The sequence below is a fragment of the Strigops habroptila genome, chromosome 3 (genome assembly GCF_004027225.2).
Source record: "Strigops habroptila isolate Jane chromosome 3, bStrHab1.2.pri, whole genome shotgun sequence".
Lineage (NCBI taxonomy): Eukaryota > Metazoa > Chordata > Aves > Psittaciformes > Psittacidae > Strigops > Strigops habroptila.
In genome coordinates this window covers 63,564,992-63,581,558 of record NC_044279.2, presented here as the reverse complement: position 1 = coordinate 63,581,558, position 16,567 = coordinate 63,564,992, and the positions used below count along the sequence as shown (strand labels likewise).

The 16,567-nt window shown below is 39.7% G+C and overlaps 1 protein-coding gene across 4 annotated transcripts in view; it reads left to right on the top strand.

Moving 5' to 3' along the window:
* The window catches only part of PTPRO (protein tyrosine phosphatase receptor type O), a 156,012-nt gene that overhangs the window by 136,184 nt on the left and 3,261 nt on the right, over nucleotides 1-16,567 (top strand). For 3 of the 4 annotated variants that reach the window (XM_030478717.1, XM_030478720.1, XM_030478718.1), the window contains exons 17-26: nucleotides 542-625; nucleotides 3,864-3,899; nucleotides 5,454-5,535; nucleotides 6,656-6,746; nucleotides 7,239-7,315; nucleotides 9,599-9,733; nucleotides 10,751-10,873; nucleotides 11,512-11,666; nucleotides 13,541-13,676; nucleotides 15,852-15,972. In XM_030478717.1, the coding sequence (XP_030334577.1) occupies nucleotides 542-625; nucleotides 3,864-3,899; nucleotides 5,454-5,535; nucleotides 6,656-6,746; nucleotides 7,239-7,315; nucleotides 9,599-9,733; nucleotides 10,751-10,873; nucleotides 11,512-11,666; nucleotides 13,541-13,676; nucleotides 15,852-15,956 (1,024 nt within the window). In that variant the 3' untranslated portion in view covers nucleotides 15,957-15,972. The remainder of the gene's footprint in view (nucleotides 1-541; nucleotides 626-3,863; nucleotides 3,900-5,453; nucleotides 5,536-6,655; nucleotides 6,747-7,238; nucleotides 7,316-9,598; nucleotides 9,734-10,750; nucleotides 10,874-11,511; nucleotides 11,667-13,540; nucleotides 13,677-15,851; nucleotides 15,973-16,567) is intronic. The other variant, XM_030478719.1, reaches the window with a different exon arrangement.

Genomic DNA, 16,567 nt, shown 5'->3' with positions numbered 1-16,567 from the left:
GCATTGCTTTCAAGTTGGCAGATTTTCTGATGGGGGTGGGGGAGGAAACATGCTGAAGGTGTATTTGGAAAAAAAAAAACCTCCTGTTAATGGAACAATTTTTGTTTAAGTTTCGTGAGTTTTTCAGATTTGCAAAGTACCTGTAGCCCACTCCACCAATACATAGAACAGGCCTGAGTAGGTTTCCTGGATTAATGCATAGCAGAGTCTGGTAAACAGGTTGCAAATGCAGAAGTTTAGAATGATTTTGTACTCAAAGTTCCTTAGCCACAATGAAACCTGTTGTGAATAGTTATTCAATGACACCACAATAATTTTGATCATATAGAATTTTATGTTGGATATCTGAAAATCCTGTATAGGGTGCCAGGTTGAGGACTGAAAATTCTATAGATGCTAATAATATGAAGTAAGTAAAAGGAAGCCTTGAAGGATTTAGCTGATTTTTAAAATAGAATTTGCTAATCTCCTGATTTCTGTTTGTCTTACTAACTCTCCTCACTTTTTCATCTTTATGTATGTTATTTATTAATGCTCACAGGCGTAGAAGTGTATTTGCTTTCCTAACTCTGCTACCCTCATGCCTTTGGACTGATTATCTTTTGGCATTTTATATTAATCCTTGGTAAGTGATTTACTTGTTTTTCCATATGCAATGTGTAAACAATGTTAATTTCTATTACATGAAAAATGTGTGATACCTCTGCCTTCAAATGGGTCAAAGCTTTTGAAGATGATACAATTTTCTTGTACTAGAACTCAGATTGGAGAGGATGTGGGTATCAAAGTATTTGCTACCCTGCTTCATCTGGTTTGTGTGTTTATGCTCCAATCCATTTTGGTATTAAAAAGCTAATCTTATGGTGGTCATCGTATTCATCTCATTGCTCTCTTTGCAATTTTTGCCACTTCATTGTAAGTCCTGGCTTCTTCTGTCCCAGTTATTCATTTGTTCATTGCCTGGCATTGCCTTAGGCTGTTATTGCTTTTCTATTACTAAAATTGCTTAATTGTGCCCCACCTGTTTGGTGTGTGTTGTCAAATACCTTAGTTTTTAAAGGTGTGGTTATGCTTTCCTGACATCAGTAAAAGTTTTGCTTTTGGAAACAACAGTTGACTGAGAATCGATACAAACTAGCAGTCCCAAAGTATAAAAAGTGGGTTACTCTGTGTGTGTCTCTGTGTGTATGTGTGTATATTTAATAGTTTAGTCTGAAAATAGTTCGTAAAGAGGTAGTACACAACTGATTGTGGGTTTTTAAATACCTAACCAACAAAACCACAGGGTCTATTTAGAACCTGAGCTGTTTTACAAACCATTTAACAAATAATTATAATTGCCTATGATCTGAAATTGCTTAATGTATATAAAAGAAACTTCAGTCCCTGATGGTCTTGAGTCCAAGGTATAGTGATTTACAAAAATGTGGTACCAAAGTTAAGGTTTACTTTTGACCAAAAATTTTCTCTGGTGCTACCATAGTGCTACCACTCAGCATAAAAACCCTGGCAGGCAGTCACTGACATCTTCAGCACAGGGATTTCCGCCTCTGTTTTCCCTTGGGTTGCATTGAGTCTGTAGAAAAAAACATCTAAATTTTCAGTGATCCCAGAAATGAGTGGGTTTGTGTAGCTAAAGAAAGGCCCATTTCTTCTCCCATGAAAATGAAACCGTGTTCTCCACATGCACCCAGCTGAAGAATAGTATCTTTCTAAGGCTAATGTTATATTGACTACAAACTTATCTGACGTAAACTCAACTATCAGAGCTGCACAGTGATGTAGGATCAGGCAAGCAGTTTATTATTGTGTAGGTCACACTGATCTCTCTTAACTCTCTAATGGTCAAGAAGCCCAAGGTGGCCACTGTCAATGGCACTGCTGCAAAAATGTTGTCATCTGTTTTTTCCCCTTTTCCTCTTTTTGGTTAATATGCATTAACTTACCTTGCCAGATGTGTATCTTTCTTCAGAAGTTTCCTCTTCAATCAAGCTACCTAGTTTAGTCTAGATGACCGAGTTTAAAGGAGCTGGATAAGATGAGAGTAATCCCTCTCTTTGAATTTTAATCTGTAGAGTAAATGGAAGAACAGATGAAACACCAGCTAATGTTTCAAATGTCTTTGTTTTGCACACAAGTTCATTTAAAACATTTATGAACATTCAAGAAACAATTACAATGCTAAGAAAAAAAGGCCTCTTGAGACTATCAAAGCACAAGTAAATGTTGCTGAGAAATGGATGTCAATCATTTGTTTTACTGCCTCTTGAAGTGTTCCCTGGAGAAGTGTTCTTAGAAGCATTCCCATCATAAACAGCATTTAGGTATTTCTTTTCTTTTGGAATTAATTCCAATGTGCCCGACATTAAAAGGTTTACCATAGTCATAGGGGATAAGAAAGAAATGTGTTGAATAATTTAGACAAATTAATTTTAAAATTTCATTGGAAAAAATCTTTAAAGATATAGAATACTACTAGGCTATGTGTATAGTACACATAAATGTACAGATACTATACAGATAGTGTCTGTTTAGATAACATGGTAGGCCGAAGAATTTTAAATATTTGCAAGGTAAAGCATGGCAAAGTACATCTCCATAGTAGTGTAAAGCTGGTATTGCTATAGCTCTTGTTTATTCTGCAGGCAAAGCTCCACATCTGAATGGAAATGTACCTTGACAGGATAACAAAATTACTACAGGTTGGGTGTGGCTGCTCCAAAAACTGAACACGTTGTAAAACTTGATTTTGGAAATAAGTAGTGGATTTCGTGCGTGTTTTGTGGTTTTGGTTTTGGTATTATCATTATAATGTAATGAATAGACAGATATTGTTTAATGCTTAGGAAGGAAAAAATTACTATTAAAATCCCTTCTGAGTAAGCAAGAATCTATTTGTGCTCTGTGGATGGCTTAGCAGAGGGTATAAGTATTTTCAAATCTCAAGCCAAATTATTTCAAGGTGCTCACTTTGTGCATTTGATCTGATTGATTGCTCAACATTTTTGTGGCAGCAACAAAATGAACACACACCCCTCTTCCAAAAAAACACACAGCAGTAGTTAGTGCAGTGTAGTTCTTAAGTCTGTATCTCATGGGTTATACTGCTTAGCTCACTTATAAGCTTGCTCACAACTGTCACTAGTGAATTAAATCACTTATAAATCATGTGAAGACAGCGTATTACATGACTAGCATAATTATCTCTAGCTGTGAAAAGTAAATTAAAATTATCGAAGGTTTAAGCTTGAATCCAATGAAGTCAGCAGGGTATTTGGCATTGTCTTCATTGATCATCATAAGCAGGTTATGAAATGGGTGATAGATAGTGCTCAGCCCTTTTTTTCTTTCACCCTTACTTGAATTTGCAAATAGTGGTCTTCTCCCTTTACCCAACAGGCACTTCTTATACCCAGTTGCTTTCTAGTGTTGGCATCCAGTTTCCCAGCCCACTAAAGCCAGAGCAGAACAGCCTGAAGAGCACCATGGTGGTCCATCCCCTGCGACAGCACAGCACCCTGCCAGACTAAGTCAGGCTTGGGCCCCAAGAACTCCGCCCCAGCCCACCTAAAGCCAACAGTGCTGTTTGGTTAGGATTTGTAGAGGACCCATTGTTTGTGCTGGGCATGGGCTTTTCCTTTCACAAGCTGGTCATTCTCAAAGCCACAGAATGGAAAACACATCCCATTGGTGTCAACAAAAGTTTTGCTATCAGCTTAAAAATATCCAAGATATTATCACCAATCTGATCCTGAGTATGATGTTGACCAGAAAACATAATTTCTTAAATCAGTACTTACTTTGAATAAAAACTATACAATAGTTTAATGAATGAAAAACACTTGCTTTTCTTTTTGTTACAGGAGCAAAAATGGATTAAAGAGGAGAAAGCTGACCAAGTATGTAACTTCTTTGATATTTAAGGAAATAAAAAATGTATCACCTTGGACTAAACATGCATTATGGAGCACGTGATATAGTGATATTGCAGTTACAGTATAGAAATCTTTTTGATAAAGAGAGATATCTGAAAGCAGAAAACAAACAATAATTGGACAAAAGCAATTCTTTTCAACAGATAGGTTGCAGTAGAACAGGTCCTTACTGATAGAAAATTAGTCATCCGGGAAAAGATCAATTATCCAACTTAGTGATTCCAGCAGAGTTTATCCTTAGTTAAAAATGACAAATGGTGAAAAACTGGGATGCGTTTGTTTGTAGTGATATTTCCCTCTTGACATGAAACTCTCATTATGGTTGTTGCTAGAGCATTAGATCATTAATGCTAACGGGTAAGCAGGAGTAATTAAGTGGTGATAAGACAGGTTCCTTTGGGCATATTGCCTCAAAGTAAATGGAAAGATTACTGTGTACATGCTTCAGCAGCTTGTAAATTAGAGCATGATAATTAGGTGAGGGAAGCTGCTTACCTGTATTTCATTATTCAGAGCATTAGCCTGATTATTTCTCTGTTAAGTTCAGAGGCTGTGCCTGTACTAACAGATAGACCCTCACCTGGCAAGAAAGTATAGAATGTTATGAGTCCCTAAATCAAGGCTAGTTTATAGCTGCCGAAGCTCTGCACATATTTGGGTATTTTTGTATACCCAAATGCCACTTTATTTAGCCATGGTCTTTCTGGGAGAGGAATTCGACCTCTAATGACAAATGTGTATAACTGTCAAAGCCAGCAGAGAAAGCAGTCATGGCAGTGGCACCCAAAATGGTGGTTTAGAGGACTTTTTTGGTAGAACTTCTAGAAAAATGAAAACCTAATTATGAAATCCACTTTTCTGCATGAGCAAAGCTCATGTGAGTTTTAAAAGTGTCTCTGACAGATGTGAAAATATCTGAAAGCAACATTTTACGTGGCACAAGAGACAAATGAAACAGCAGCTGCCCTTGTGCTGGAAGCAGGCTGGTGGGATGCTACTGAGAGTGGGTCTGCGATGGAGTGCTGGATCACCACTTCTTACAGTGTCACCTGTGCCTTGGGGACATAACCCATGCAAAACCAGTTCCGGGGCTAGGGAATTGTAGGAAGAGTGCATGGGCCATTCCCCTGGTCTCAGACCTGTGGTTTCCCTTGGGTAAGATGACTCTAACACACCCAAACACAAGGTGGCTGCCATCATCAGCACCAGCAGCTGCAGCATTCAGCTCACCCAAAGGGATCAGCACCCCTCTCTCAGTGTCTCTATCTGGTGCGGTTACACTATGACGCACGTAATGAGTAATATACCCACCATTTGGTGACACTGAGCCATGAGACATTTCTTCTTGCTCTTTATTGCTGCTCTCTAGCATTAACAAACACTTGCAAATACATATTTATGACTTGATAGTAGTCTAGGGAAAAATAGAAATAAAATATACTAAAAATATTTGGGGGTTTGGTTTGGGTTTGGTTGGGGATTTTTTTCCTAAATTTCTGTGTGTTTTTTCTTTTAAAGCCCTGTCCAGTTGGATGATTTTGATGGATATATCAAGGATATGGCCAAAGATTCGGATTATAAATTTTCTCTGCAATTCGAGGTAAATCTATGAGGACTGTGTCCTTGCCTAGCTGCCATGCCTAGATCAGCTTCTTCCAGATGTTAGCCGTGCATGGCGTGTTCCTGTGCTCTGTGTTGTTTAATGCATGCTGTTGCTAGGTGGGTCAGCTTCCCTTCCAGTTATGCAGAATTTAAAAATGGACTTTGGTGGCATTAAAAGCTGCATTTAGTAAGCTGATTTGAATGGCTCATCATATTTGATTCAAGATAATAGTCAGACCAACACACTTCCTTTACGTTTAGGACATGCTGGCAGCCTGAATTAAAGACATTAAAATCCTGAATTCATTTTAAGTATTTCATGTCCTGAGTTTGAGGGGAAGCATTGGAATAAGAAAGTGACCTCAAAAATGTCTTTAAGGAGGTCTCTATACCGGTTCAGGTATATTCTCTTTATTACCCAGAATTTAAAGTCAGTTTAGTATAAAAATAAAAAGTATAAAAATAAAAAGTATAAAAATAAAAGTATAAAAAAGTATAAAAATAAAAAGTATAATAAAAAATAAAAAGTATAAAAATAAAAAGCTCCTATCCTAGGGCTAGCTCACAAAGATTTAAACATGGAAAGGGAGTAGGGAGGACTGTCAGGGTGTTAAGCACCATTCTAGGTAGCTGACACGTTCCCTTCCTGCCAGTGAAAAGTTCTCTGGTGCATCATATACTAGATGTAGCTACCGAGGTAATGACTAGAAATTTCTTCTAAGCATTCCCCAGTATCAAGATAAAAAACCACTTGAGGAGTTGAAGAAAAACCATTAAGCAGGGCAGAAGATGACCACAGAAATAGCTTATCAACCCCCTGGTTTGATATTATTTTGGCTAATTAAGTTCAGGCAGAGAGAAGCAGTCCTCAGCCACAGCCTTGGGTGGCAGCAGTGCATTGGCAGCATCAGCAGGAGAGACCACATCTTTGCTCTCTACCTGTTTGGATCTAAACTCAGAGACATCAGATAAGGACAGTCAGTGTAATCCTGCTGTCAGTTTATAGGGATTTATGAACATTGTCGGTCTGGTACCTGCCACAAGTAATCGCTTCACCAAGAATTATTTTTTGAGTGTTTGTGAGTTTGACCTTGGTACCTCTCTTTTTGTTACCCCAGGAGCTAAAACTGATTGGCCTTGACATACCCCACTTTGCTGCTGATCTTCCCATGAATCGCTGTAAAAATCGTTACACAAATATCCTGCCATGTAAGTACAATACATACAGGCTCCTGCTAAAGTCCCTGATAAAGAGGGAAAGAAGAGTTTTAATAAGAGAATTGGAGAATCAGGACAGACTTCCTGACTCATAAAAGCCTGGTTTTAAAACCTGCCCTTAGAGAGAACCAGGTAACAGATGTTTTAGTTAGCTTTGAAGAGCTTTCTGGGGATGTTTACCAAGACAGGAGTTTGGAGATGAGAAACACAAGGCGTCATTTCTACTACTGAGTATTGTTACTATGTTCCTCTTACGATTTTAATGAAACCTAAGGGAGCCCAAAGGAACACCAGTTCAAGGGTGTATTTTGCAGAACAGTAATGAGTGTGCATCTGTATAGTGCACTTGCTTTACTGAAGCAAGAATTGCTCTCTGTTGGTAAATATGAGCATTCTCTATTTTTTAATGGATTTTTTCCAGTTTTTATAGGATTAATTTTAATTTTGCCATGTTTGAGAGACATTTTTTTTCTCCTTCTACAGATGATTTTAGTCGTGTCCGGTTAGTTTCGATGAATGAAGAAGAGGGATCTGACTACATTAATGCCAACTACATTCCTGTGAGTACAGAGACTCGGTCAGTGTAAAGAACAGTGTCCTGCATAGGAATTAGATTGTGTCACCTGCAAATAGCATAGTATCTCCTAGAAGCTCAGTCACCTCAGTCACATTCTCAGCATCTCCTTCAGCTTCCAATATTTTGCCTAGTTTTAAAATCTTGGCAAATTTTGCCACAGCAGCACTGAGAAACCTAGATTATACTGGCAGGGAAATGGGGAGGAAATGTTAAATGGTTCAGTGGCTTTTGGAGACAGCTAGGAAAAACATAAACTTTTAAATGAGAAACTTTTCCAGGTTTCTGCAGCACATGGAAAAAGGATTGTGCCAGACACTCCACAAAATGCACACAGCCCAGATGGTGTGTGGAGAGAGCTTATACTTTCTGCCTCGTCCCTGGTACTCCCAGTGTGCCTCCGTGTGCCTGGCATAGAGCAGCCATTTACCAGGGAGTAGCACCCACAGTTTGAGGATAATTAAAGTATACACAGAGCTGTATACAACCAGTTTGATGATGGAGGTGGGCTAAAACCTAATCAGGTCTTTCCACTCTTGCCTGAGCTTGTGCAGTCACTTAGGCTTATCCCTGCCGCTGCCACAAAGGTTTGCTCCTCTGTTATCCACCCCTTGCTATGGCTCAGTTAAGCTGTGTTAGGGAGAGCAACGTCCACTAGGTCCCTCTGCACGGAGCAGAGGCAGGACACTATGACATCCACTTAGAGAAATGCTTGGGAACCATAGACAGATGAGTGTTTCTGCACCCTTGATATGAACAGTTGACAGAGCTGGCCCTGGCTATGCTGGAGAGAGCTGAGACAGCATTATAGAAGCAGAAGGAACCCTCAGATGAGTCAGTGAAACCACATCTTTGTCACTCTGGCATCGCCCATGCATGTACTGCTGAGCATGTTGCCTGTACTTAGTTCCTATGTGTCAGGAACATGAACCTAAACACTCAAGCTGCAAGCTCCTGAGCTTGCAGTGAATCAAGAAAGAAAAATGTTCCAGTGTTCAAAAGCATCATTCACAACTCTGGATTATGGATAATAGGATTTTATGTAGCAGTACTTTTCAGATTGCTCAGTTCTGCTTTTATAGTTTATATCTCTTCAGTTCTACTTATAGCATAATTCTGACCACAGAAACTGGGACAGACATGTCGTCATAATGCTTGGCTTTTCCTGACAATTGCTTCTCCACTGATTACCTGCCTCCAAACACAGATACTAGTGGTCATCTGTGTCTCTGTGATAATACAGGTTTGACACTTAGCTCAGACATAGCCATGCAGAAAAAAAACCACCTCAGCAAATTCTGTGTAGTGCAAAAACTCAGATTGAAACGTCTAGATGTCTGGAGGAAGCCGTTTATGGAAAATGCTCCCAAATCACAAATATGTTTACAATCTGCATGCTGTGGTGGCACAGAAATTGCCCAATTTACATACAATCATGCTGTGTGATAGATATATCTTTCATTCTTATTAGGAACATCAAATAACTTTCCAAATGTCGTTTCGATGATACAATCTCAGCAAATATGGTTACAGCAGATGCCAAAATGGCCATTCTGTGGATCTTTTATTATAGTCTTTACAGCCATCTTTTGGGTTTGAAGAGGGGAAGGAGTCTTTCCAACTAAAAGCACGTTGATAGGGATAAGAGAAGGAACACATGGATATAAAGTATCTGAGCTTCAATAAAACATAACAGTGATAATCTGTTAAGGGTGTGGATTCCACACGTTCTCTATTATTTTAAGCAGAATTCTAATTAATGCTTTACTAATTGAAGTCCTTATGACATAAACACACATCTAATCCTGTTTATTGCTACCTCCCATTTACATCAGTGACTGAAAATCACCACAGGCACTGCTTGGGATGAGCAGGCTAAGCATCTGTAACTGGGTTTTTGCCTATAACTAAACAAACGCTTAAATGATGAAATCTGGAAGAAGCTGGAACTTTGATTTAGGATTCCCATTACTTGTTTTTTTTAATGTTGCCTTTCGTGCTTTCTGGGAAAAGGATTTGTATAGTAACAGCTTCATCTTCTCTCCTTCATTCTAGATTGCTTACACTTCAGGAGCACCAAAAACTGGCAAAAGTTGTAATCTCAAAATAAATGAAAAAATACCATGAAGTAGTTTCTTTATACTAGAAATAACTTTTTAAAGTACAAATTGAAATTGAGCAAGCTAAAAAAATACGTATGGCAGAGAAAAATGTGTGTTCTGAAGCAGTAGTCATGTTGGTAAACAGCACCTGCCTCTTTGTTTCTTAGGGTTATCATTCACCCCAGGAATATATTGCAACCCAAGGACCACTGCCAGAAACTAGGAATGATTTTTGGAAGATGGTTCTCCAGCAAAAATCTCAAATTATTGTTATGCTCACTCAGTGTAATGAGAAAAGAAGGGTATGTAACAAAATCTTGCACATAGTATAAAAGAAACTACTCTGAAAATATACTTATTTTCTGGTGAATGAATTTCTTTGCATTGTTTTTTGATCACAAGGCAACATCATAACAAGACCTAGAATGGCACTTCATACACTTATGGCAGGCACGGCAGGATGATTAAGGGACTGGAGCATCTTTCACATGAGGAGAGGCTGAGAGAGCTGGGACTCTTCAGGCTGGGAAAGAGAAGGCTCAGGGGATCTTGTTACTGTGTATTAATACATGATGGGAGGGAATGGAGACAAGGGACTTCTCAGTGGTGCCCCGTGGTGCCACGTGACCTCTCAGTGGTGCCGCCGTGTGTGTTTAAATTTGAGCACAAATTAAAACATATTAAATTCCATCTGAAATCAGGAAATACTTTTTTACTGTGAGAGTGACTGAGCACTGGCACAGTTGCTCAGGGAGGTTGTGGAGTCTCCATCCTTGGAGATATTCAGAAGCCGTCTGGACATGGTCCTGATGGCTCTAGGTGGCCCTGCTTGAGCAGAGGAGTTGGATCAGATGACCTCCAGAGGTCCTTTCTAACCTTAACCACTCTATGACTCTGCGTTTCTAAGTTTAAATAATGATAAAATACAAGTATTATGTTTTACATTTTCCTTGACATTGTCATAGAAACATTTGGAATATAGCTTATTTTTTTATACGTATATTCTAATTCCCTGTGTTTTGTTCCTTTTAGACCTATTCTATTAGGAAAACAATCTAAAAAGACACCACTTGTTTCCATTCTTCACTATACTAATGCTACCCTTCAGAAAACCAATGTATAGCTCATGTCCACAGTTACACAAATAGGAATGATCAAGCTGAAAGTCATTGCAGGATATATTACCTCACAGCATCAAGTAAATAGTGCTGTAGACATTTCTAAAACTGAGGTTCACTATACTTTTGATTATGCTTTTTTATATATCCATATATATATTTATATAAATAAAAACATGTATATATTTCTTTCCTTTTCAGGTGAAATGTGATCATTACTGGCCTTTTACAGAAGACCCCATTGCATATGGGGACATCACAGTAGAGATGCTGTCCGAGGATGAGCACACAGACTGGGTTTATAGGAATTTCAGAATTAGCTATGTAAGTGATGGCAGCTCTCACCTCTCCTCATGTTTTGAGTTCCTTTAAGTCTCAGAGACAAAATGTGTTGTGTTAATAATCTTATTTCACCTAAGGCTTTTCACATTGTAATTTTTTTTTAATGATAAGGAGTATTTTTCTAAATCTTTCCTTTGCCCCTGTAATGTTTTTTCTTCCCTTTGGTATTTTTTTTTTCTTTGAAACTTGAAAAGAAAAATTCTCGAGTCCAGTCTTGATTTTTTGCCAACTGAGTTGTTTTGCATCTGTGGCAAGATGAGAGAGAGAATGGAATAGAAAGAGGAAGCAAGCTTAAACTTGAAAAATGCAACAGTTCTTGATTTTAAGTCAAAATAAAATTGAACCACCGTGAGGAAAAAAAGCACAAACCAAATGCCAAACCCAAAAAAAAAAGTTCATGCTGTTTTGATAATGATGTCCTGATACCCCCTGCACTTATTAATCAAAGAGTGTGTAAATTGTTTGCCACTTTTTTGGCTGCCTTTATGTTCTTAGGCTGTATTTGGGGAAAAAAAGAAACCCAAAATGTTACAAAATGACAGAAAAACCTCAGTCTGACTGAGCACGACTGCACTGTTAAAACTCCTGTGAACATGCTGCTGTTCTGCTTCTCCCATTAGGCTGATGAGGTGCAAGATGTGATGCATTTTAACTACACTGCCTGGCCAGATCATGGTGTCCCCACGACCAACGCTGCTGAAAGCATCCTCCAGTTTGTACAGATGGTCAGGCAGAAATCAGCAAAGAGTAAAGGCCCCATGATTATTCACTGCAGGTAAATGCTTCAAGGAAATGGAGAACTAAATGCTGTAACTCATTAAACAGATTGGAAAACCACTGAAACCCCCAAATCTGCCCTTCCAATGACCAGAGGAGGAGAATGTGCACAGAGACACACATCTGCAGGGAAGCAGCACACTGTGGCACACTGCTGGACAGATCACACCATCCATATCATGAAGGTGTGGAAATGAGAGAGCGGGGGCAGGCTCTGAACTGGTGTAAATCAGAATTGCTCGCTGTGCTCCTGAAGCCATTTGTTGATAACATCCAAAGAGATGACTCTGCTCTGGAAAGAAATGCCTTACTGTCTGTGGCTGCAGGCTGAAATCCCAGCCCCCCCTGAAGTCAAAGCAGGGGACTAATCCTTTGCTCTTAACTCCAGAGAGCCAACTCCAGTGAACAGTGTGTCTCTGTGCCGATCATCTTCCTCTAGGCATTTGGGTTTTGGTACAGGAGGTGGCATGAAGAGCACTATCCTGTGCTAGCAGTAATGCCAGTATCCCAACCTAACAGTCACATGGGTTTTTCTCTTTTTCTTTTTCTTTTTTTTTTTTTTGAGGAAGGTTGTTATATATAGTGTTAGATTTCTCTCTTGTGCATCATCTGGCCTTTTATTAAGATACTCACTTGCCTGGCCTCTCTAGGGGCAGCTACCATGTTAGTTATGATATCATGCCAGATTGGTTCCTGATGCAGCTCCCTTAACCAGCTTCAAACTGCTTTGTGGCTCCTCATGCGAATAGCTACTTGCAACTGGTTTCTCAGATGCACATAAATAGGTGGTTTGCAAAGGATGAATACATGAGTGGAAGGGAGGGGGGAAGAATGTATTTATAAACTTCTACAGCAATTGTTCTCAACATTAAAAAGTCACAGAATGAATTTATCAATTAATGAATCAGAAGTTCTGTTGTATTCATCTTGAGATATAGACAGTTTTCTTAAACATGGGCAAAAAAACCCAACATGTTTTGTGACAGTTATGTTGAACTGTGTTGAGATGAACTGTTACACTTTATTGCAAATATTTCCAAGGCTTTTATGAAAAATATGACAAGACAGCAGAAAGAACTTTTGCTAAGAGACACACTTCTATCCTTAGTAGTAGGTATGGTGTTGGGACGCTATATGAAATTCCATAAAACCTCTAAAGCGACACTCCTAATGAAATCAGACTTAAACATTACTTGTGAAATCACAATGCAAAGAATCATACGCACATAAGAATCTCTAAATCAAAACAGTATGGCTTTTTCTAGCCACTAAGCTTCTCTTTGAGGGGGATAAAGATTTGTCAGCCAAGTGGTTGCTGGCTATTTCTGTCTTATGCTTCCAAGACATAAGTCTAGAAGTAGACTCTTCTGGGTGGTCTGTCCTTTGAGGATGAACTTCAGTAGTGCAGTGCCTCTGCAAAGGAAAGAGCTTTGCAGTGTGGAGAGCTGTGGAACTGAATTGTTCAGGTTCAACTCCAGCTGCCTCTGTGCAGCAACCAGAGTCTCTACAGTTACTACTACAGCCCCTGTAGTTGGAGATGTCTCATGAAATCTTTGAGGGGAGCAGTGAAAGTGGGAAGAGCAGACAGCTATGGGTGGATAAGGATATGTATGCACATTTTGTATGTGAGTGCATGGAGAGGAGTACAAGAAGGTGAAATAATTGCAGAACCACCCACTCCATACATTCTGCTTAAATAATGAAGAGTTGCACAGCATTAAATCCTACCAATTAACCAACCTGTCTGACCTCAGATTAGCTACATCTGATTATCGCAGCTGCAGGACACCTGCTTTTTGCAGTACCATTGATTTTCCTGTGCCCCCCCATCAGAAAAGCCTGAAATAAGATGTATGTCTCTGTGTGTTGCAGTGCTGGCGTGGGACGAACAGGAACCTTCATAGCCCTGGATCGGCTCTTACAGCACATCCGTGATCATGAGTTCGTAGATATATTGGGCCTGGTGTCTGACATGCGGTCCTACAGAATGTCCATGGTGCAGACAGAGGTAAGATCGGTTTACTTCAATATTGTTAAAGTATCATCGGATCTATTTCATACATCTCTATAGTGTGTTCATGTCCAATGACTGTTGTTCTCCCTGAACACTCGACAAAATAGCTATGAACAGATACAATTAAGTATTCATCTTCATTGAAATATTGTCATGTTATTAATCTGCTACATAGATGGGTCTGATAATATATCTACAATCTCACTGATGTCTTCCGGGGAGATGAGTTATTCTCACCTTCTGTGAAATTAATATGCAAAAAATACATTAGAATAGAGTAACATCTGAAATTTGCAAACCATTTTGAAAAGAATTGAGCTTGCTGAGAGGATTAATGGCTCGTGAAATGATATCAGTATTGGACAGCCATTCCCGCTTGTTCAAGAGGGTATCATTTGGCCAAGCGTAGGAACTCAAGTTACACAGCGGTAATACAAATAACAAGCAAAGGAGAGAAAAGGATTGTGAGTTTGCCAGACACCCTCCTTGCCCCTCTCCCTACCCAAATATCTCCTGGGTAGTTCTATTTCTGCTTTTTTAAGGCAAACGTTGGGAGAATAGTCATACTGTCAGAATATATCATGGAAAAAAATCACAAAATCTTTTTCTAAAGCAGAAGCTTTATGCATTTGAAACCTTCCCAATTCCTCTGCTAATGAGGGAAAGATTTCACGCCTGTTGTGCTCTGCATTGGTTAGACACAGTGTAAGCTGGCAACTTCCATATAATTGGAAGTGCCACCATTACTGTTTGCAGGCTAGGTCTGGCAGATGATTTAATGCCAAGGGTTGTTGAATCCAGAGCAAAGCAAAGAAGATCTAACTAACCCACAGGCAGATCTGAAACCCTGATGTTGATTTCAGCTGCAGCTGCTGTAGCACTCCAGAGGTGATGTAATTAATTCTATTTTTTATTTTCTTTTTTTCCCATGTACAAACTCACTGCCTGCCTGGGGCTGATATCAAGGGCTGGGCTTTGGCCGATGCTGAGCTCCTGCTTCTCCAGGCAATAGCTAAGCCTGGCTGCAGAGCTCATCAGGTGACACTGACACTCAAGTGCAGAAGCCACGGAGAAGGCTTTCTTTACAAAATCTGAAACCACACACAGCTCACCTGAGTTCACGTTGCCTCACACTGGAAACTTGGCAGTGCTTCACTGAGAAGTTTAAGAAAACAAATGGCACAGGCCCAAAAAGAGGGTTAGATTGGAGAATACCCTGAGTTGAAACCAGTCACTTCAAATTAGAGGAAATCAAGGCATTTCTGTCATCTGAAACATCAAGATCTCCTGGCATCAGCAGACCACCCGGAAGAGGGGCCGAAATCCAGACTCAGGTTTTGGGACAGCTTTTATCGCTTGAGCTCCACTCACTCACAGTTTATGCGCCTAGTGCACATAAACTTAATGTAAGGATGCATCAGGGTTTACCTTCTCTCTCTTCGAAATCTACAAGTTAGCGATCAAGGTTATTCCAAATTGAATTACAGGATTTAATCTGCAGGATGATAATGCTTAGAAAAGCCAGTCCATAACCAAAACCGAAGATAACCACAGTCTTGTTGCACAAAAAACTGTCCACAAATATAACAGTGCATGTGACTGATCCGACCTACTTAGAGTGTCATTTACACAGAGGTTGATAACTCCCCAAATAATTAACTAACTGCTCTGTGAATAAAATCAGGTTTCAGCTTTTTATTGGTAAAGAAGTCAAGCACTAAGCAACATGAAGTTCATTAAAATATTTCAGGTGCATATGTGGCATGGATGCAATTTGTTGCATGTAAAGCATTCAGGTACCTTTCTGGGAAGGAATTCGTTTCAGGCAATATAAAGTAGACCCACTTTAGCTCAGATTCAATAGCATTATTATGTTTTATTCTGTTCTACTCTATTATCATCTCCCATCGTCATTCAGGTTATTAGTAAGTGATTATGATGGCAGGGCAGCTCAGGTAGATTTCGTGCTTCCTCAGCTGCTATCTGTAGCAATTGCTGGCTATTATTTTGGGAGCTGACAACACACTGTACATTGAGAGGGTCTTAGGAGGAAGAGACAGAGAAGCTTTGTAGGCTATTACTGCAAACTATCAAACTGTTTCACTGTTTGGGTTTTTGTCATGCTTTCTGAGGTGCAAAAATGCCCACTCATTTGGTCTTCTCTTCCAGGAACAATACATTTTTATTCACCAGTGTGTGCAACTGATGTGGCAAAAGAAGAAGCAGCAGTTCTGCATCAGTGATGTTATATATGAGAACGTCAGCAAGTCCTAGTTCAGAGTCACAGGTGGTAAGTCAAACAAGCCTGGCCCTGTGCCATGCCCCCAGCCTTGCATCCCGATTGCTTGGATGCAACCACCAGGCAAACATGGATATTTGCTCCAGGAGCTTTGCAGGTGGTTTGGAGCTTTCTGGGCCTCATCCCCCATGTTCACATGGACAGTGTGAAAAAAATCCCTCTAGTCTCTAGCAGTAAATAATCTGCTATTCTTTCCATGGCACTGGAAGAGTATATTGGCTCACTCATCAAACAAAAACAGAATCTGGAAATCCTGAGTTGAGCCATCTAATCATTCCTTTCCACTTGTCCTAACACTCCTTACAAAGCTTGAAGGAGGGGAGGACTTTAATATCTTCAGTCAGTCTCAAGTCACGCTCTGGAGCACTGCTGTTTTGGCAACAGAGCTTGCTGGAGGGCGAGATGATAATTAAAATCCTCTGACGTGAAACACTGCAGATTATTTTTCATAAAATAGAACCAGGGAACAGGAAGGGTGTCAAACTGCTACTACCATTAGCATAAGTGAAGTGACCATCTTGCCTTTCCACTGGGCGCCAGTGCCTGACCTGTTGCGTGTGGTCCGCAGCTGCAGAGCAAAACACAT